At 33.8% G+C, this 23,910-nt stretch overlaps 2 protein-coding genes across 2 annotated transcripts; one reads left to right on the top strand and one right to left on the bottom strand.

The window, feature by feature from the left end:
- Nucleotides 1–14,100: 14,100 nt before the first annotated feature.
- Aspvir_005943 (ankyrin repeat domain-containing protein) lies at nucleotides 14,101–15,028 on the top strand (the record flags this gene model as incomplete). The annotated part of the gene is made up of 2 exons (XM_043269153.1): nucleotides 14,101–14,486; nucleotides 14,551–15,028. The coding sequence occupies 2 exons, from the start codon at nucleotides 14,101–14,103 to the stop codon at nucleotides 15,026–15,028; spliced, it is 864 nt and encodes a 287-aa protein (XP_043125088.1).
- A 2,893-nt stretch (nucleotides 15,029–17,921) lies between these two features.
- Aspvir_005942 (beta-ketoacyl reductase) lies at nucleotides 17,922–20,932 on the bottom strand (the record flags this gene model as incomplete). Its single annotated transcript, XM_043269152.1, has 7 exons — nucleotides 17,922–18,225; nucleotides 18,298–18,581; nucleotides 18,643–18,789; nucleotides 18,845–19,141; nucleotides 19,195–19,219; nucleotides 20,180–20,468; nucleotides 20,527–20,932. The coding sequence occupies 7 exons, from the start codon at nucleotides 20,930–20,932 to the stop codon at nucleotides 17,922–17,924; spliced, it is 1,752 nt and encodes a 583-aa protein (XP_043125087.1).
- Nucleotides 20,933–23,910: the final 2,978 nt, after the last annotated feature.

Genomic DNA, 23,910 nt, shown 5'->3' with positions numbered 1-23,910 from the left:
ACTAACTAGCTAGACTTTAGAGGATATACTAAAAAATATATATAATCTTACTATAATCCTAGAGTAGTACTCTAGCTTCTTTAATTCTAATAAGGATTAGGTAAATATAATATAGAGTAATCTCTCTTATACTATTATTATTTTTATCTCTATATTTAACTATATTAAGCTATACTATTACTATTATTATAGTTTAACTAATAATAAATAGACTATTATAGTAGGTTCTTTATTATCTTAGTAATAATATTATAGTATATTTCTAATAATAACCTAGGGTAATATACCTACTTATTAGATTTTTTATACTACTTATTAGAGTAAGCTTAGTTCACTATAGGCCTCTAGTCTTAATACTAGTAAGGTAGAGTAGAAATACTATTATAGTTAGTAGTTACTATATTTAATTCTAGATAATAATAGTTATATAACCTAGATTACTATCTAATATTATTTTTTTAATATAGTTTATTATATTATTACTTACTATTATAGTAATGATAATCCTAATAGAATTTTTTATCTAGTAGATATTAAGAACACTTTTCCTCTTATCCTTAAAGAAATTTAAGAAGATTATTAGGTATTAGTAATACCCTTATACTTTAATAATAATCTTTTATTATACCTAGCTTTTCCTAATATAACTATATTAAATAGAATAAATAATTTTACTTTATATCTTTTATACTTCTAAATAACTCCCTAGATATTTATTATATTATTAGTATATATCTATTAGTTATACTTTAATAGCTAATCTTTCTACTTTACTAAATAATAGAGTTTATTATTAATAAATTAATTATCTTTAACCTCTTTAACCTCCTACTTATTATTATCTTTAAGCTCTAGNATTAGTAGTRTTTTATTATTCTTTAAATAATTCTATAGTTCTAAATATAATATATAAAAGATATTATAGATTTAATTATATTAGATAGGTAAAGTAATTTAATATACTTATATATCTATAGTTGTAAGATCGCCTACTAAGAGTCAATATTAACTGGTAAGATCAGCATGAAGGGAGCAATTATCTATATATTACCTAAGTAAGGAGAAYTAATTACTAAGTTATAGAATACTTAGCTAATTATAGAGATATATATAGTAGATTATATAATCTACTAGGTCTAAACCCTCTATACTATTAGTATTAGCTATATATAGTARCTTTATAGTTTACTATAGCYCTTAATAATTACCTCCCTTCCTTATAGGCTTYACCCTTAAAGCTATAATACTTCCTAATTTAGAAATCTAAGGRGCTTYACCTTCYTRGGTTAAYATTATCTTYCTATAGTTATTTAAAATAYAGGAGTAAATCTCTTATTAGTAGATAATATATTCTATTACTATTATAGGTTATAGTGTTTATTTTAATTCTATTATAGATAAATAATTAATAGTAATTATTACAGACCTATAAAGATATATTATATTTCCTATAGTATAAGTAGATTTATAGATCTCTAGAGAACTTCTCCTTCTTCTCTTCTCTTATTAGTACTATCAAGATGCCTACTTAGTAAGATCTTCTAATTAGTTTAGTAATATAGATTCTTCTTTATCTTTTATAGCTTCCTTACTCTATTTATTACTCTCTAGCCTGTATCTAATAGCTAAATAGTTAATTTTAGATGGTAAGTTCTGCATTAAGTAATTAATTTAATAGATTAGGTTAATAATAGTTTAGATTTATAGGTCTTGCTTCTCTTTATTAAATAGTTTCTTATATATATTTAGTAATTCTTTATCTAAATTAAATAGCTTTATTAATATCTTCTTTTACTTATAATCCTATTATTCTTATAATTTAATATTCCCTCTATCTTATAATTCTATTATCTCATGACTTATTATTTTCCTTTATCTTATGATTCTATTATCTTAATATAACTTATTATTTTCCTTTATCTTATAATTCTATTATTTCATGGTTAAGATCATCTAAAGTTTATTAGATATAGGTTCTTTATATTATATAATAGTAATTTTACTTATTAATATATTTCCCTTCCCTATTATAAAAAGGGAGGAAGTCCATGAGAGAGAGAATTAATATTATTAATACTAGTAAGACCCTAGCTTTATAGAATTATATACTAATAATACCTTATAGAGTTCCCTATATTTTATACCTTTAGGTAAAGCTCTATAACCCCTAGCATTACTGCTATAACTATTTTATAATAAATAGCTATATATAGAAGGCCTATAATTACTATACTCTAAAAAAGTATAAATATATCTATATAAGTATCCCCTTCTTCTATATTACTACTAATCTAGCTATATTTCCTTAGTATTTAGCCTATTTATAGTTTTTTATTATAGATTTCTTTTATATTATAGTTATATCTTATAGATTTTACTAGAATCTATTCTTTCTTTAATAATTCTGAGTTAAATTTTAGCTTTTCCTTTTAGCTTTTAGGGCTATATAATTCCTCTTTTTATAGATTTTACTAATAGTTTATAGGTGCCTTTAGATAAATAATATTATATTTATATAGTATTTTATATCTACCCCCCCCTTTAAAGGAGAGTAATTACTAATACCTTAGACTATATCCTAATAATACTAGCTATGTAGGCTGTACTAGTAGTCTAGATTATTATATTTATAGCCCTAGCCCCTGCTCTACCTCCTCTAGCCTTAGCTCCTTTACTATCTCCTTCTCTAGAGTAGTATATTACTCCACCCCTATAGGCTATATTACCCCTCTCTACTCTAGGGTCCTCTATGATTTACTATATAATTAGTTAGCTTGGTTTTTAAGTAGTATATAGGCTAGATAGATAGGAGGGTATATTTATATAGTCTATATATTATTTTTCTATTTCTTTATATATATAGTAATTAAATTAAGACTTTTTTCTATGCTATTTAGGTTACCTTATAGTAGTACTTATAGATTATAGAGTTCTAGATATAAGATAGTACTTAAGAGCTTCTATATTTATAATATACTCTTCTAGCTCCTATATATTATTAGAATCTAGCTATCTAGTCTACTTAACTAGATATTAGTGTTTTCTATAGTATAATTAATTATCTAAGATCTTTTCTACCTGTTATTCTTAGTATCTATTAAGCTTAACTAGTCTAGATTTTAGATCTATATTAGAGTCCCCTTAGAATGATTTAAGTAGTGAAATATAGAATATTAGATATAGCTTATAGAATTATAGTAGGAGCTTTAGCTTATAGGCTTATTTACTAGTAGATTTACTAATCTAGAATAGACCTATTTACTAATAGTCTAGCTTCTTGCTAGGTCTACCTATATTAATGTTTTTTATGTATAGCATAACCTATTCACTAATATAGAATACTATATTAAGATATTTCTAGTTATAGTAATACTTTATAGCTTCTTTTATTATATTTAGTTAACTTAATAGGAACTCCCTTATGGCTTAGAGATCTTCTATATATATAATAGTATTTAGGTTAAGATTATTAGTTATTTATAGAATATTAATCTATAGTTCTGGTTTATAGCTCATAAGTGCTTATGCTAGTGGAATTCCTAGTACTAAATATTTAGAATTATTATAGATAAACTAGGTATATAGTAGCCATCTTATCTAATCATCCTAATAGTAGTTTATATAGGCACAGAGGTAGTATTCTAATATTTAGTTTTACCTTTCTATCTAACTATTAGTTTATAGATAAAATGCTATAGATAGGTGGTGTTTAGTAGCTAGTAGGAAGTATAGGCTAGACTAAAATCCTAATATAAATAAGAATCCCTAGTTACTAATAAGGTTCTGCGGCATTCTAAAGTATGATATAAATCTTATATAGGTTAGTTTAGTAAGGTTTTCTGCAGTTATATCCTTCCTAGAGGGATAATAGACTATATATTTAGTATATATATCCACTATGACTAGAATTAAATTATAGACTTTATTTTCCCATTATAATAGTGGTAAATCTATAATAAAATCCATGCTAACCTAGTCTATTAGCTTTTCTAGGACTAGTAAGGGTTATAAAAGTCTATATAGCTTATATCTATATACTATAATTTACTAGCAGACTATATATTATTAGATATATTTCTTAATATCCATAGTGATACTATGCTACTAATATTAGCTTTAGATAGTATTTAAGGTATAATTCTCTCTAAAATATCTGCCTTATAGATTACTATAGTTTTAATAGAGAATCTCTTGTTAAATTATAGGCATCTTTAGTATAAATATATAATTCCTAGCCTAGAGAAGTCTATCTTTAGATCTTAACTAGGGTAAGCTAGCTTACTACTCTAGAGTTATTTCTGCTATTTTATATAGTACCTTAATATATCTTAGGCATTTAGCCTATGCCCTATATAGTAGGTCTACTATAGTTAGTTCTAATTCTAAAGTATAAGTAGCCTCATGCTATATAGCAGCTTTAGCTATAGTATATAATACTAGAATATCTAGAATATCTATATTATTATTAGTGTAGCTCTAGGGGGTATTAACTATTAGATCTATTATTAGCTCTTAATTCTATACTAGCATTCTAATCTATATTAGTTTCTCTTCTTAGATTAATAGACTATCCTATATTTTAGCTTATAGTTTCTCTAGTAGTGAGTCTGCTGCGTATTCTTTAGGATTAATAATATAGTCTAGATAATGGCTAGGTATATCTATAGGATTATTCTTCCTAGGGCAGTATTTAATTTAGATATTAAATATAGATAAGAATTCCACCTATCTTATATAACACCTGTTAAGCATTTTTATTATTAGAAAAGCCCATAGATTAGTATAGTTAGTAAGAATTTTAATAGTATTACTATTACCTTTAATATAGTAGTGCTATTACTTAATATATTCTACTATAGTAAGTATTTCTCTATTATGTATATTATATTAGGTTTTAATATCTTATATTTTCTGTAATTAGTATGCTACTAGGTGCCATTATCTATTATCTTAAAGCTAACTAAAGATACTAGTAATTATAGTCTTTAAGATATTAGGCTTAATATAGCTTTTCCTCTTTAGATTAAAATAGTATAGTATTAGTATAGAGGTAAATCTCTACTTTAGTTTATTAAATATCTCTCTAGCTTTTATAGTAAGGAATTCCCCTTCCCCCTTTAGAGGTTCTTAAGTATATTATTTTCTGCCCTTTATTATATATCCTTTAGTTAGGTTAGTTAGAGGTATAGTAATCTTGGAGTAGTACTTAATAAATCTCTAGTAGAAGTTAGTAAAGTCTAGGAATTACTATACTTTATAGATATTCTGGGGTTCAGGCTATTCTATAATAGTAGTAATATAGCTAGGTTCTATCTTAATACCCTCTATGCTAATATTAAACCCTAGGAAATTAATTTCTATAGTATAGAATTTATATTTACTATATTTAGTATAAAGTCTATATTTATAAAGTCTAGTTAGGACCTCCTAGACCTGCTAGATATATTCTTCCTTAGTATTAGAATAAATAATAATATTATCTAGATATATAATATAGTAAGTGTCTAATAGATTACTTATAGCCTAGTTAATATATAATTAGAATATAGCTAGTATATTTACTAGGCTAAATAACATAACTATATACTTAAAATATCTATATCTTATACAGAATACTATTTTCTATTTATCACCTTTCTAAATTTAGATCTAGTAGTAAGTATCTTAGAGATCTAGCTTTATATAGATTTTAGCACTAGATAATCAGTCTATTAGCTTACTCATAAGTAGTAGTAGATAATAGTTTTTTACTATAATTTTATTTAGGCCTTAGTAATTAATATAGAGTTATAGACCACTATCCTTCTTTAATATAAATAATACTAGGGCACCTATAGGACTCTTAGATAGTCTAATCTATCCTCTCTACAGGTATTCCTTAATATAATTCTAAAGGACTTAAAGTTCTTCTTATAATAATAGGTATAGTAGCTTATAAGATAGCTAAGTTCCCTCTTTAAGTTCTATTATATAATTATATATAGTATTCTTAGGTAGGATACTAGCTTGCTCTTTACTAAAGATATCTATAAATTCTATATATTCTAGAGGTAGAAGTAGTATATCTTTAATACCCTTTATAGTAGCCTATAGGTGGATGGTTTTTTCTATCCTAATAGGTATAGTAATTATATAAAATAGTACTTTACAGGCTTATAGTTCTTCTATAGCTGCAGTAGTAGATATTAGTTTAATATTTAGCTTATTATTTCTATCAGGGGACCCTGGACAGTAGTACTAAGTAAGGATTTTCTAGTTAATATCTAGATTAATAGCTTTTAGCTAGTCCATTCCTAGAATTAAATTATATTCTACTATGTTAACTGCCTTAGCAGCTAGTTAGTAAATTCTAATATTTCCTATAGAATTAATAATCTTAATTTCTAGATTATATCATCTATAAGACATCACCTTATAGCTATTAATAGCCTATACTAGTTATAGTAGACTTTCTATATTAGGTAGGAACTCTTTTATCTACTACTAGTTAATAAATATTTATTTAGCTCTATAGTTAATTAATATTTAATATTGGTAGTAGCTTCCCTTAATAAGAATATTTATTAGGTAAGCTAGTGTCTAGTTACTATTAGAGTTTCTTCTAATACCTAATACTACAGCAGTATATAGCACAGGCTAGCTTAGTTTTTTAAATACTTAGGAACCTATAGCTTAGTATAGTATTTTAGCTAGTAGCTATATTCTCTACATCTATTATAGTATAATCTAGGATAATCCTAGTATAGAGAGTAGGAGTATTTCTACTTCCTAGATTCTAACCTATAGTTATTACTAGAATATCTATTACCTCTAGGCTAATAGTCCTTAGTGCAGCCTGACTAGTCACTATAGGGTTTAGAATTCCACTGGTTATTATATTAGATATTATATTATTTCTATAGGACATCCTATCATAATAGGATTCTATCTTTAATAGTAGCTAGGTAAGAGATATACACCTCTAGTAGTTCTAGTAGGTTAGTAAATCTAGTAGCTTTGCTCTAGATAATTAGTAAAATATAGATATAGAGGAAGTCTCTATAGATAAAATCTAGTAGTAGTTTAGCTAGTTAGCTATAGATTCTATTAATAAATATAGAGAATTCCTATATACTTTAATATTCTAGCTAGATAGCAGAGAAATATTATACTGCTACTTCCTTATAGAGTTATTCTAGTATAGAAACTAGATATAAGTAGAAGTCTTAAAAGTCTAACTATCTAGGTATTTTAGTAAGCTTAGCCTTATAAGTCTACTATTTATTATAGTATATATCTATAAGCTGGGCTAAGGCTGTATAGATATAGTTTTCTTTATTCTTAAACTAGTCTAGATATTCTTTAAAGTATGCTTCTAGGTAGTTAAAGAAGGTAATATATTCCTATATAGAATATATAATAAATTACTTAATATTTACTAGCTTCTATAATCTTTCTAGTCTAGTAATCTTTATCTTAATCTCTATAGTTAATTTTAGTAGTGGTCTAGCATTCCCTACTTCTTATCTAATAAGGTTATCTACCTCCTGATGTAGTATAGATACAGGATCTTTATTATAATTTCTCTATAGTTAGGATTCTATCTTCTAGATATATCTCCTAATTTCTACTTATCTAAGCTTTTACTTAAGCTAGTRTTCYCTTTCTAGAAGCTTATAAGTAATCTTATTATTATTATTAGGGATAGTACTTATTAGTTACTTCCCCTTTTCTATATACTAGGCTTCTAATTCTATAGGGGTATTCATCCTTTCCATCCTTTTAGAGGTAGGTTAGTTATTTATATATAGTAGGTAAATACTATTATAACTATTATCTAGTTATTTAGTTATAGATTCTATAAGATTAGTTAGTTCTTTATAGATAGGGATTATTCTTTCTACTATAGATATAGATTTATAGCATGGGTTTAGAGTTCTAGAAGAAGATCTAGTATTAACTATTATCTTATAGTATTCTAATAGGCTGATTAGATTTTTAAGAGTAATTAAAACTATAAGATTACCTACTAAGAGTTAATATCAACTAGTAAGATTAGTATAAAGGGAGCAATTATCTATATATTACCTAAGTAAGGAGAACTAATTACTAAGTTATAGAATACTTAGCTAATCATAGAGATATATATAGTAGATCATATGATCTGCTAGGTCTAAACCCTCTGTACTATTAGTGTTAGCTGCATATGGCGGCTTTATGGTTCGCCGTAGCTCTTAACAATAGTATTAAGTACCTAGAATAGTTTAATAAATATAGGTACTAGTTTCTAACTTAATACTTTTAATTTTAAGTTCTTTATTAATAGAGCTACTAAATCTCTCTTTTTAAAGGTTATTTCTTTATAATATTTATTATAGTACTTTACTTAAGTTTTACTAGCTTTTTACTATTATTCCCTTAATCTTTCTTAAAGATCTAAAAGCTTTTATACTTATATTATTATAGCTAGGATCTCTTCTTCCTTAGTGCTATCCTTAGTATATATATAGAAGTTAGGATTATAATCTAATAGTATTTTAAAGGGGCTTTTATTTAAAGTAGTATTAATTCTCTTATTAATAGTAAATTTAGTTTATCTTAAGAGAATTACCTAATTATTTTATTCTTTATTAATAAAATATTAGAGATATTATTTAAGGATTTAATTTATTTATTCTATCTATCTATTAGTCTATAGGTGAAATACTATTAATAATTATTATTTAATTTTTATTAGGTAATATAATTTACCCTAGAATTTATTTATAAAGATAGATCCTTAGTCTAAAATAATTTTATTTAATAGTCTAAACTATAATTCTACTTTCTAATAAAATAGTTTAGCTAGTTCTGATGCTATAATTATATTAGAGATAAGAAAGAATAAAGATTACTTTAAAAATTAATTAATAATAACTAGTATACTATTAACTATAGTTATCTTATATAGTACTAGAGGTAGACCTATAATAAAGTTTATTAATAATTTACTAAATAGATAGGAGGGTAATAGTAGTAATTTAAGCTTTCTATATAGTCTATACCTTAGAATTATAGTTCTTTAATATATTATACATTCCTTAATATAAGTTTTAATATCTTTTTATATATTAGTCTAATAAAATTTCTATTTTAATAGTACTTTAGTTTTATTTTAACTAAAATACCCTATAAGGGGCTTATTATAGTATAAACTAATTAAATACTATTTTAATTACTTAGTATTAGGTATAAATAGCTTATCTTTAAAGTATAATAAGTTTTCTTAGTTAATAGCCTAATACTTTTATCTAGAGAGATCTTTATATATAGTAGTAGTTTAGTTAAGTACCTTAGGGTCCTTACTCTAGACTTAGCTAATTAACTCTTTTAGATTTTTTATAATATTAATTAAATAGATATTTTCATTATAAGTAGCTACTTTAATAAGAGTATAAGAGATTAATTAATTATTTATTAATCTCTTTAGATTATTCTAGTATATAATATCTTATTTAGATATATAATTTCTATAATTATAGAGCTTTAATAGTATATTACTTAGCTCTAGTTTATAGTCTACTTAATATAATATCCTTAGGGACTATATACTAATTATTTATTAATAGATTAGTATAATAATATTAGCATTCTTTAGCTATACTACTAGCTAACTATTATATTATCTTATAGGTATATCTACAGGGTTAGCCTTTCCCTTTTAATACTTAATAATAAAATTATATAATATTAATAAGATAAGCTAATAGGCTTATCTACTATTTAATTTTAGCTATTTTATAAATATTTATAAATTTATATAATTTAAAAGTACTTCTACTTAGTACACTACCCCTTTAATATATTAATACTAGTATTTAAAGAAGTAAATAATAATAAAGAGTTTCTTATCTAGTATAGCTTAATTAAGCTTAGCTCCTATAAACTTTCTTAACTAAAAGGTAACTAGATACTATCTTCTTTATTTATCTAGCTAAGAGAGTATACCAGCTATACCCTCTTTAGAGATATTAGTTTTAATTTAAATAGGTAAAGCTAGGTTAAAGTATTATAATAATAAAGCTATCTAGAATATATTAATAAGGTATTAAAAGGCTAACTTCTTAATAAATATAAATTTAATTAAGCCTAGCTTCTTACCTTCTTTTATATCCTTAAGTAAGCTAGTTAAGGGTAAGACTATTAAAGAGTAATTTTTAATAAATTTTTAGTAGAAGTTATAAAATCCTAGAAAAACTTAAATATTATAGTAACTATAGGGTTCCTCCTAGTTAATAATAACTTTAATATAAGTTATATCTATTAAAGTACTATTAGTAGATATAATATAATTAAGAAATTTAATATAATCTTAGTAAAAGATATATTTAGAAGCTTTAGTATATAGCTTTATTTTTTATAACCTTTATAAAACCTATTAAATATAGTAGGTATGTTCCTTTCTAGTTACTAAGAAGATAAGGATATTATCTAGATATATAATATAGAAGATATCTAAGATATTATATAGAGCTGTATTTATATAGTTTTAGAAGGTAGTAGAAGTATTAGTAAATCTAAAAGATATAACTATATATTTATAATAACTATAATAGCTCTAAAATATAGTCTTCTATTTATTACCTTCCTTAATATAGATATAATAATAGATATCTTAGATATTAATCTTACTAAAATATTTAGCTCTAGATAGCCTATTAAGAATTTCTAATATAAGAGGTAAGAGATACTAATTCTTATATATTACTTTATTAAGACCTTAGTAATCTATATATAGTCTAAGTCTACTATCTTTCTTTAAAATAAATAAGATAGAAGCTTTTACTAAACTTTTAGATAGCTAGATTCTTCTATAATTAAGGTTCTTATTAATATAACCCCTTAATTCTTATAACTCTAACTAAGAGAGTAGGTATATAGGGCTAAATAGTAGTATTTTACTAGATTTAAGTTTAATAGTATAATTCTAAGAGGAATAAGAGGATATAATCTTAGAATTCTCTAAAGAAAAGATATTAAGATACTTATATAATTTAGAAGATAATTCTTTAATCTTTAAATTAGAAAATCTCTACTCTTCTTCTTCTAGAAGTTATACTTACTTAGGTAATTTTATAATAGTAAATACTATTATATAATTCTAGTATATCTTTATAAACTTATATAGGGTTAGGATTAAATAAGTAAGAGTCTTAAACTACTACTAATAATTTTATAATAAAAGATAGATATAAAGATTATATAATATAATTATAAAAAGGAGAATAGGGCTTCCTTCTAATTATAGATTATAATTAATTATAATATATACTTATTTAAAGCTTCTTTTTATTCCTCTAGAATTATAGATAATAATAGGGACTTTCTAGACCCTATAAATAGAAGTAATAAAGTTATTAATAACTTTAATAATAGAAGCTATAAGTTTTGCTTATTATAGTTTCTAGGACTTTATAAAAGTAATACTAATAATATTAATCTTAGTATAACTATCTAGATCTATATATATTTTAAGACTATTTACTAAGCTTATTAAAATATAAAAATAGTAAGTTATCCCTACTTCTAGGTAGAAGATTAAAGATATAGATTTTACTCTAACCTCTTATTATTTTCTACTATAAATAGTTAAACTTTAGTAGTCTTTTTAGTATATTAATTTATTAAGTATTCTTTACTCCTATATTTATAGTACTTTAAAGGTTTACTATCTTTATTAAATTAGTTTTATTAAGGTTTTAATCTATTATTATTATTAAGATAAAAATATTTAGATAGGTTACTTTCTTAGGACTTTTCTTCCTAGGGTTTTCCTAATTCTTTCTTCTTTTATTTCTATCTCTATTAGAGTAAGGTCTAGTATTTAGATACTTATAATACTATTTTATCTCTAGTATTAGGTAGTGTATCCAGGTGCTCTTATATATAGATATATAACTCTATTATAAGATAACTAAAGAAGTTTAGTGCCTGTTACTTTTTAGAATATTAAGAAAAATACTATTCTAATATATCTAAATAGATATAAAATTCTTATAGATCTTTATTAGAGTATTAATTAGTATTACATAATTGCATAATTATCTTTAACTTGACAGTTATGGAATCCTGGATTAAGTTAATTATCTATTCTTAGAAGAACATCTCTGCCTATAGATTAATTCTATTTATAAGATTATAGTAATAATTTTGAATTTATTAGGTCTATACTTCTTTAGAGCTTCCTGAAATATATATTCTATATCCTAGATCCATTCCTCCCTCTTTTGGAAGGAATACTTTAAGGTAAAAGTAGGGAGATTCTTAAACTTAACCTCTTATTTATCCTTAAAGGGGATATAGGTATTATTTTAGTAGGTAATTAGTTTATATTTAGGTTTATTAGTAGACTTCTACATCTACTAGTTCTTTTTAAGTATAGTAATATATTAGAATAGCTATTAGATTTCCTTATTAGATATCTAGTAAGGCCTTATAGCTATAGAAGAGGATTTACTTCTCTTAGGAGGTATATTATTTATATTCTCCTATTATTTAGTTAATATATTACTAAGGGGTTCCTATAGTTAAGGTAGAGATATAGGAATAACCTTCCTTAGTATATTAATATTAGTAGGTATTATAACTAATACTTAGGTAGTTAAAGAAGAAGGATTAGAAATTATAAGAATAATCTACTAGATAGGGTAGATAAGCCTATTAACTAGATAAGCCTCTTAGAAATGATAAAGGATAGGGTACTTAGTTAGAATAGTATAGTAGAATAGTAGATTTATTAATAATAAAACTAATCCTTATCTTCCTAACCTGTTAGACAAGGGGGTCTATATATATCTTTATTACTAATATATTATGTTTATGGTAGTCTTTCGCAAGCATCTTAAGGTATGAAAATAGGTAATTAAAAATAGTATGCTTAACATAGCCATCTGTAAGCATAATATGGATCAAGGGAAAATGATACAGAAGCTATACTCAATCTATTACACTAGGTAGGCGGCGTAGGCCCCCTGTACATTAGTCACTAGTAGACTGGCTGTGGGTTGAATATGGGTATACCCACAGCATATTTTATCCAACCCACATGGGTTTTAGGTAACCCATTAGGTATCTCACCCACCCTCATATCCATGTGGGTTGGGTGGTGGATATCCATAGATATCTATACTATCTAGTTAGGTGACCTCTAGTATTCAGATTTCCACCTCTTTTTCTAGTATTCTAGCCACACTACTAAGATATCTATATATTTTATTAAGTAATATAATAGTGAATTATATAAATATTATATATTACCTATTATATAAGCTTAAATATACTTATATAGGGGGGTAGAGGTACCTCCTAAGCTTAGGTTAAAAGATGGTGCAGAGATATATATATCTTACTACCACTATCCTAACTACTATCCTCTAAAATCTAAAAACTACTATAACTTTAGCATTTCTTAGTAGATCTAATATTTATTTTATATATAGATAGATATAACTATTCTCTATCTATATATATAAAAATATCCCTCTATCTAGGCCTAGATCTAGCTAGATAAGCTTATCAGTTTAAGAGACCCTAGATCACGTGCACCTAAGTTGAACCCAATGGTTAACCCATATCCATGTGGGTACAGCAGGTTCAACCCATATCCACGTGGGTTTGGGTGGGTTGGGTGTGGATTTGTGGGTTGGGTAAKCCAGTCTAAGTAAGATAGTGACGACTCACTAGCTTTCCTGCAGTACCAATGTGACAGACCATGCAGCAATAGAGGGCGCAAAAATTATATGAGAGTTGTACTTCTGTGTTTTGCATAAAAATATATCGCCTGAGGACAGCTAACGCAATTAGTCCCTCCCTCCCATCTTCAAGCGACCGGGGTTCCAAAGGGCAAAAAGAGAAGGGTGTTCTACGACAGCTTGGTCATGTACTAGACCAACGCATCTTCCATCTTCCGTTACAACTCCCGCCTTGAGTCCAGCCCATATTTTGTGTCCACTTTCGAATTCAACGTGCATCGTTTGTTGTGACCCTCACCACCTGCTGCTGAGTACACACCTCCTGCTTCATTGAAGCCCCAAGTAAATGTGATAGTTCTTTACTATTGTTTTGTTTCTCATCCAACCCGCCATGGATGTCCTGCCTCCGCCAGACTACCCTCCTGTCAAGCCGAGCGAGTACCCTCAAATTCTAACTCAAACGCCACCAGCGACTCTTGAAACATTGCATACTTCAGGCGTCAGTGGTGACATCCAGAAATTTCGGGAAATTCTTGACTCACACAGTTCTTCATCGGAGGTCTTTGATATATGCGACTTGTACGCGATAATGATCGAAGCCATCAAACAAGACGATGCGCAGTTTATCAAGGAGCTTCTTGATCGCGGCTTGCCCATGGATCCACTCTATGCATTGGAAGCCGTTAAAGTGAAGGGAAAGGATGCTCTGAAAGTTTTCCTTCAAAATGGATGGGATATCAATCAGCCCATGAGCGAGCTTAAACCTCCCGTACTAGGGTGAGACTCATCATCTTAATAATCTTCACAATGTCACAGGGATAGCATTATGACATTTCTTCAGTTATACTGTTGAAGATGAGGAGATGGCTTCTTGGCTCATTGATCATGGAGCAGATCCTAACCGTCAATGTGTTATTGACCTCACTCCATTCTCCTTTGCTGTCGAAAGCGCCCCCATATCCGTGATCCACCTCATTCTCAGCCAAGGCGGAGATGTTCAAAAAGGCCAGCTTCTTCATCATGCAATCGAACGTCGGTCGGATACCATCGAGGTCTTACGGCTTCTCATCGAAAAAGGAGCGCCTATCAATGCAACTATGTACAAGAACCATTATCCTTCTTGGGCGTTATTCCAGTTTATGGGTCTCAAAACGGCTCTGCACAAAGCCTCTGAACTCGGCAAAGCTGACGTGGTGCACTACTTGATCGGCGAAGGTGCCGATCAGAGTATTAAAGATGGAAATGGCCGTACACCTATGGAGTGTGCGCAAATGTCGAGCCAATGGGAAGTCATCGAGGCATTGAAGAAAGGGCGGTAGCTTGTCTGTTCCGTATTCATGCTACGTGCTTTTCGGTACCTGTCTTCCCGGGGGTTTAAATGATCTGGTCCATGTACTCATTGTCGTCCGTTTTGCATCAATGTGCCACGTTACCAAAAACCAGTAACTACAATATTAATCAATGTCATCTGAGCGCAGTGGTACGCAATATTAGTATGTATATTTGTCCCTGGGGCCCACAATGCAATAGCTAAGGCTTGATCATGGTGAAACTTCAACAGTGCCCCTGTTGGTTGCTATCTGTGTCTATTTTTATTACTAGATTTATTTCTTTTTACCCAATTTTTTTACTCCGTATAGTTGCCGCATTAACGACTGAAACAGGTTATTGCGAGAGAAAAGGAAGTGCTTATTATAATCAACTAATATGGATAGAGGGAAACCTCTACAGAAAAAGAAGGCGATGATATCGTCTAAGTTGCTACGCTAGAAATAGGAATGTGTTTGCTTTGGCTCTAAGAGTAGCAGATCATCAACCTCTTTGGGTAAGCCCTAGAATTGTTTAAAAGACTTCGTCTTTGACAATCTGGTAAAAAGCTCGCTGACTGTCCCAGTATGAGTCATCGAACCCTGGACGTGCAGACACTTTAATCCTCCATGTCCTGAAGACTTTGTTGCTGTCTACACCTGACTAGATGGATATATCCATATCCGCAGTCCACGACCAGTCTACTTAGTACCTTGGGACTCAATCAAAGCCTCATCTGACCTGCCCAATCAGTTTCGTCCCGTATGCGCCGTGATACGCTCTGGTCCATACTCAGCTCCTTGATGCGCTCGCGTTCGATCGGACGTCCCAAACATGGAACGATGCCTACTTCGGCTAGAAAGCGAAACACATATATCTCTCTCTAGGAACGCCTGAAGCAGGATAATTCACTAAAAGTTTATTAATAGGTACTAAAATCTTCTTGAAATTTCATTGAAAATTTGGCAAAAAGTAACCAACCTCGGAGGCCAGAAATGACCAGGCCGGCAACAGTGCACCAGATGTAAATCCCAAATCTTCTATTGGCAAATATACCAAGATCAGCAACCAAGGTATTCTCTACCTTCACTTTGACAAAAGTCAAGACCAGAGTATGGCTGGCTTAGGATTTTCCCCCTGCTCCTGCCCTAAGCTTCTATCTCCTAATAAGCAATGGGACGCGCTTCATGAGGTCTATAAAGCTAGCAGCCTTGTCCTAGATACTCACCGCAATTTAGCACAGACTGATTGAGACTTTCATTAACCCATCCTTTTTCATGATTACTGCGGCATGGCTTGGTATAGAGCCTTACTTCAGTGCATGCCATGGTGCCAGATTGGCCAGATGCTCTTGGGGTATAATAGCACCCGTAGAGCTAGATAGAGTGAAGAGGACCTACCTTTATTAACCAATAAGATGCCTACTTCTGAAGAAATAATAATTGTAAGTACTGTCTCTGAGGTTACTTCTAGCTGTCTAATCACTACTTTGGGCAGTCCATCTCCACGAAATACATCAATGGGGAGATTGTCATGACCCAGATGGTCATGGAGACCAAGTGCATTGATGACCAAGAACACTGCCGTACCAGTGACTCTGATAGTATTTCTGATCAGAGTATAATTATTGAAGAAAATAATGTAAAGGCTCTAGAAGAACCTGAACTCTTTGCTGTTCGCTCTTTGTATATTGATCTATCTACTGGTAAATTGGTGGTTGAGTTCTTCTACAGCATCACTCTATAATTGGGTGATCTTGAGATAAGAGGCATGAAATTGTGTGTTCTGGAGTCAAGGGGTCATATTATTGAGGCGCTCTTTTGCTACAGAGGAGTTGATCATTGGGTATATGTCCCTTATTAGTATGCTAAAGCTTGAATGATTGCTGTTATTTCTTCGTCTTATTTGCGGAGCGGGCCAGCAGCTGATAGACTTCGGTCACTTTCCCTCCCTGCATAACTGACATCGAACAACTTATATCAAGTTGCATTGGCTTGCTTACAATTAATCAGGAGTCCAACTCACTCAGGTTCTTTCATACACCACTAAGGATACTTTGAGCGGAAGTTAGATCAGTGGTTTCTGGATATCTATTATATTATTGCCAGCACTTGCCTTTCATACAATCGCTCAAGACACAACATCAAGGACATCAGTGGAAAATTATACGATCTCTTGATAATAAACAACGGAGATTCCGATGGCATCTCTGCCACTTGTGATGCGTGTCTTCGATTTGCCCTGGTTTCTTCTCTCACAAAAATCGCGCTTCCTATTTTAAAAATCCCTCCACTAACTCTAATAAGCAACACCTCGCCAACGCACACTAATTAGAGGAATTGGCTCAGACTGCAGACTGGACTGCACAAGAGCTATTTCATACATATCATACCCTTTTATACCCCCTAGGCCGCGTGTTTTATCGCTTTGCAGGGGACAGTCGCCGGACGCAGAAACGGGAGGTCCAACTAGGGCATCAGCATCGGACTCAAATTCGAATGAGACGATGCGTTGAGAGCCGGTCGATCATAGAACCGTTTCACACATTGACAGCTTGGAAGGCCTTGTGCCCGGGGTAGGGGTGTCCATTTTCTCAGAACACAGAGCTCGAGGGAGTATGTCACCTAGGCCGCTGCCGCTTTGTAGGTAGGTTTTCCGGGAGCGGACGGCCATTGCAGAGAATATGTGGAGCTCTGGGGCGAAGGTGTGCTGAGTACAGAGAAACTATGGGGCCGTCTATGACTTACAACAACTGGCAGGTTCACAGACAGTGGGAGTGAACGGTTAACAGAGCACAAGGAGGACCGAATTGCTATCACACAGTACGTTTGCAAGCATCAAGTCGAAGCCCTCTATTAAGCAAGGGATTCAACAGCTGGAAGAGAACCTAGTGTATAAACTAATTTAAGTAACGGCCGCCGCAAGAGCTTTCGCAATCAGCTTCTCACCGAGTGACGTCAAACTCGAAGCATTGGTGATCTCCAGTGTCGAAAGCTCTGCACCTAACGTAGTGTGCGCCCAGTTGCGGAACTCCACCGCCGCCAGTGAATCCAAACCATAGAGGCTCATGGGGCGACTAGGATCCATAGGTTCTGCTAGCCGAAGAAGCTTGCCGAACTTGGCATTTGCAATCCTCACTGCAGTAGGGAGCAGTGAATTTGCGTGTGACGTCTTACTCTGAAGGGCCCGGAGGAGAGTCTGCAGTTCTCTGTCGTCATTGTCAAATCAGGTTCTCGACCTGCATTCATCTTGGCCGCTAAGTATGTGCAGGCCTGAAAACCGGGCGTCCCGCAGTATTCCCGCGTCGCTGGGGATTGGAATGCGAATGCCAGTAACCATTTGACTCGCACTGAGCGGGTTGGGTTGCCGAGTAGAATCCTTCTCCTGCTGATATGTAACGAGTTCAAAAATCTGTAGAAGCCTGGCTTCATTAATGGGAGCCCAAGTGTCCGCATTCCGAGTCAGCTGCTTATGCACATTGTCGTGCTCGGCAAGGTATCCAATGCCCTCCACGCTGCCCAGATCGACCGAGCAGGCGGGGCAGTCCAAGACTGCGCCTGTAAACTGCCAATGAATCTAAAAATGTATTTGCACCCGAGTAGTTAGCCTGGCCTTTCTGGCCAACGATTCCGGAGATTGAGGACAACATGGTGAAGAATGACAGTGGCATGTTGAGCTCCACTGAGACTTTATGCAGATTCCAAGTTCCTTGGACTTTGCAAGAGGGCGCTTCGTGGTACTCTTGATGTGTTATTGAGCTGAACATGCGGTCCTGTGACACATATTAGAGAATGATCAACATATGTGCACAGGGCCAGAAGGCTTACCCTCAACACCATCGCCCCTTGCACAATTCCCCCAATGGGCGGAGTGACCGTCGCAAAGCAGCGACGTACGTCACCCGTGAGCAAGCTGATTTTACATCCCTGGGCTTCAATGTCCCGGATGACCGTCTGCGATCTGTCGTCCTGGTAGCCGCTACGAGTGATAACGGCTAGATGTTTGGCATCGTTTTTGGCAAGCCAGACAGCCAAGTTTCCCCAGAGTCCTTTGAGGCCACCAACCAGTAGATACGAAACACCAGCATCCAAGCATTGCGCCAAACTTCGCTTAAGTGGATGAACCTGAGGGGTGGTCAATGTAGTGTAAGCAAACTGGCGTCTCTGCGAACACTTACTGGAACGTGAGTGCTGTTCTCCTGACTACCATTGGAAATCACTAATTTCCCGATATGTTTCCCGCTCCCGAGTAATCGAAACGCCTCCCGAATTTCTTTGACCGGAACAATTTTGATGGGTTCGATAGGCCGTGGAGATCAAACTGTATAAGGTTAAACCGCTATTGTCGAATTTCCCCACTCCCAGTGCGACAGGGTCACCTGTAGATCTTCGAAAGATTCAAATGTATGTATGAACAGGATCAATCTAAATCTCAAAAATAGCCCAGGCCTCTACGATGTCTGGTCAATTATGATGTTGTGTACCAATTCGTTCTAGAATTCCCCTAATGAGGCAACCTTTGCCAAGAGCAATAGATGGCCACGTGTGGCACCAATCAGGGTTATGCCTCAGGTATTCGAGACGACCTGGTTTCGTTTCACTTGCTTGCCGCCCAATTTGCAAGCCCCATAGACCATATACTATTCAAGATACACCTCAACCCCATAAACAGCCGGGAAAATGGGCGAGTTCATGCCCAAGTTCCTCAACGCGGAGATCGGCCATCTGGTTTCAAAGCGATCGAGGAGTTGGGATGGAAGCCCAAGGAGCCGAATATCCTGGACGAGATCCAGATGGGTTCGCATCAAGTGGTTTCGGAGGGGTTGTGGAGATGTTGGCGTATACCACCGCTCAATGACACGCTGCGTACTGGCCGCAGTAGTATCTCTATCTTCTCTATCTTTTCAAGGCACGTAGCCTGGGCCGTCACAACTACGTTCGCCTATAGCGCTTCTGCAAAAACTAATTGCATTTCATAGATATATTGCCATATGCTCAGGAGTGAAATGTGGAAAGGAATAGATAGGTTCAAGGAATGACAAAGAACAACAAAGAACGACAAAGAAGGAATGTAATTGAAGAACACTGAAAACATGAGGCTTGGAATGGTCCATCTTCTTCAACCCGTGCGCTCACATAAGCTGCTCACTACCTTAGGCATACGGCTTGCGCTTCTCAGGATAGCTGAACTCTGGTTTAGAGTAACTCCCGTCGTCGTTATGAGTGATCGTCGCGATGGTCTGGCCTGGTTTGGCCGTGGTGAAATCGATTGTTGAAATTTCGCCAATCTGAGTAACATCTACCGTTTCGCCAGCTCTATAATCCCCTGTGCTGACATAATAGGTGACTTTAGGAGTGAGTATGTATTTTTCGCCGGGCTCGGCTCGCCAAACAGCGACAGGGACAACTTCCTCCTTTTGGTTGAGCTTGCCGAATCCGCAATAAACAGAGGCTGCATATGGACAGTCACATACTTGTACCTGTTGTGGGGAGAAAGGGTCAAGACTCACTGTATCTTTTCGGGTCGTAATTCTTAACATGGATACCAAACGAGTTATCCTTGTTGGTTTCCTCATATGGCGCAATGAACTGAGGTCCTCCGCTCACAATTTCCATCAAGGGAACCGTGCCCTTCTTGCTTTGAGTGGTAAGCTCCACCGGCGCGAAATCGCTTGTCGCGACAACAACACCATAGTCGACTGGGTCTGGCGTCGTCCCACAAATGGCAAAGTTCGCCACCTTCACATCGAAGACAGCTTTGCCACGGGGAGATGGAACTCCGGGAGATCTGATCCAAACGTTGGTGTATATCTGTCCAACGGTGCTAGACTCTCCGGGCTCTTGGTTGAAAAAAAGATAATTGTTTGTCTTCCCCGTCTTGTTTTGGACGGTGATGATATATTCAGCAGTGGTCATTGTGAAAAGGAAATGTTGATACCAACAACTCTTACTTTCGATCTGCAAAAAGAGGAAGTATGATTGGCTCGGGAAGAGAATAGGTCTGGCAGGTCGATGGAGAGTAAAGCGATGTTTGGAACCCCTTCTGTAGTCTGGAAACTCAAGCTCGTATTTATACCTGTTGGTAAGAGCTGCTTAAAGTAGTTTATTAACCTGGGTGATTCTGAACCCATGGGAAGATGTGCGCCAGATCATGCTATGGACACATCACCCATCACCCATTCCAATGATAGGCCTGCTGCACTCATCAGGCAGATGACCAACGCATAAATAACTCACATTATCACATCTCCACACATTATAGTGCTTTGGAATAGCGACACCCTTATCGCTTCTTGACTCCAGACTTAATGACGTGGACCTATACTCACATCACCGGAACCTGAAAATAGCACTAAATTAGGTAACTAGGTATCATTTTAAGCAGGCCTTTGTTTTCTTCTACCCTCCCTCTCCATGTAGCATGCGTAAGAGGACTACTAAGTGGCTTCTACAGGTTGCACAAGCGCTGAATATTAGGAATTATTCTGCTCATTGGATTTGAATATCATGCATGCATCTTGATGTAGGAAGAGGGAGTATCAGAGGCTCGGTAAGCTCTCCAAGCCAAAGGTTCACATGTGCAGCCTGAATATGCAACTAGTTGTCACACAGTATGTAAGTTCCACTGTTGCCAGATTCGGGGTGAGTTGAAGACGGAGAGAGGTGATCGGCAGTCCCTGCTCAGCTATTTTAGAGTACTTTTGTATAATGTTACAGTTATTTTGCTGCTATTCTGCTCTGCACTTTTCAGCATCACTTCCAGGCTACCAGGCGACATTTTCTTTTTGGAATATTTCGTGAACAATCTCTTTACTCGAATGTGCATCCTGCACACTCTGTCTCCTTCACGATGGCTTTGATCCCTGACCTAACAACCTTGAAATTGACCTATTGAGAGGGCTGATCTCCGGCGTCAAATTGGGCAGAAATTCGAACTCCGGAAGCTGGAGTGTCTTTTGAGGGTTCGAGTATAGGGTCTCGGTGTGACTTGTACAGTGAGCACTTCTCTTCTTGCATGTTGAAATTGCGTGGCGATTGCTGGGTTGACTTTTTTAGGGACTATTTTCTATAGCGTATCGTCGATGCACTCAAACAGCATACTCTGTTAGAAAATATTACATTGGAAGGGAGATTACATGATTCTGGCCCTCACGATTCTATCATTATGAGATGATCGGGACTGTGTGTCAATCAAGGAAGCCCTTAACAGCGGCACAAATGGATTAATAACTTTGCGTCTTCTGTCTAACAGGCAACCACGTACATAAGGCCATCTATTTGCAGATATGGCTCAGGTCAGCAAGTATACCCGTATGCATCATGTATGCCTCGGACAGAGACATGGCGCAGGAAAGGAAAACAAGAACTGTCATTGCCCTTACTCTTCAGCTTTACCCAAGTGAAGATATTGCTAAGGTTTTCTAGACGCCAAGGGTGTTTCTGCAACACCACGCAATAAGTATCACCAGTTGTGCAAAGTGATGTGGAGACCTGAGCATTGTGGCTGGCTGAAAAATCGTGATGAAACTTGCAGGGTTTCTGCTGCACCGTAGTTTTGTACTACCGTCCAACTAGTTGCCTACGAACGACAGCTGCCTGCAGTAATACGGAGTACTCAGTAGTCCAAGTTCAGCTAAGCCATGTCGATCTTAAAATCACAATTGAAATCCCAAATCGAGGGCCAGACCCCATCTTAATCCGTAGCCAAGGAATCAGAATCATGTGGAGAGGCATCTCCAGACGAGCTGGACGGCTGCACGGCAAGATTTCATGAGACTCAGACTCCTCAGTCCACTCTGGTGCATTAGTTTACTGTACATTGGGATATCAGGATATATTATGACGCCTTGTGGACCCTTGCTCGCGTAGTAGTAGTCTGTGCATACTCCACCTATCCATGACATGTCAAAAAATCAACATTCTTTTCAAATTTCAACCACCCCCTAATTCCATTAAAATGAGGTCTTTTGGGACTAAAATTAGTAGAAATAGAAGGCCTAAAGCTAAACTATCATCTAAATCACACATAGCTATTTTATATAGTCTAGAGAACTAGGGATTACCTATATAATTAGTAAAGAAATTTAGTATTAGTTACTGCACTATTTATAATACTAAGAAATACTATAAATAGTACTAAACCTTAAGATTAAGGCCTTGCACTAGTTGACCTTATAAGCTTAGTACCTCTACTAAGTATTATATTTACTAAATAGTCTAGTAGAGGCCCTCTATAAGCTAGAAGGCCCTGGTTACTAGCACCCCAGGGGGGTTACCGCCAACACTCCCCACAGTGTTTAGAGACTAAAGACTCGGGCCGCTTCCGGGCAGCCGAAAGTTTATTATATGCAGGCTTAGACCGCCAAGCCTCATGATCATGCACCCTCTGCTGTCCCTCCCCATGCTTGTGACTGTCATGGTCTGCGCAGACGCGCTCGCACCCCCAACAGGTTCAGGCAGCCACTTGCGGGTCCTAAAACCCTAACATAACGGATCAGAAAATACCCTCCTTGTCATAACGTGACCAGCAAGCGAGCCGATCAGCCCACCCGCAGTTTTTTGGCCATGGTTCAAAAAAGAAGCCATATTCAACGCCTAAATAACTTGTATACAAATCGTCTCTACTTGTGAAGCTATGTACGTTTTAACCTCCAGTTTCTCTTCCTTGGCCTTGATATTCTGATCATGTACCGGCTGTTGCTCCTGATTCTCCATTCTGGGGTCTCGTGTTTGAGCCCTAGGACGAACGCTACGCAACGTCTGCTACCAGAGCCTGTACGAGGACTTCTTGGGGAACTGTAAAAGCGGACAGGGAATATGCATCCTTGTGGTACTGTAGATCACCTCTGAGCAATCTGTAGGCTCCACCTACAGGTGTCAATCATGAGCTCTGA

This window comes from Aspergillus viridinutans, assembly GCF_018404265.1.
Source record: "Aspergillus viridinutans IFM 47045 DNA, scaffold_3, whole genome shotgun sequence".
Taxonomy (NCBI): Eukaryota; Fungi; Ascomycota; class Eurotiomycetes; order Eurotiales; family Aspergillaceae; genus Aspergillus; species Aspergillus viridinutans.
This window is presented reverse-complemented; position numbering and strand designations above follow the sequence as displayed.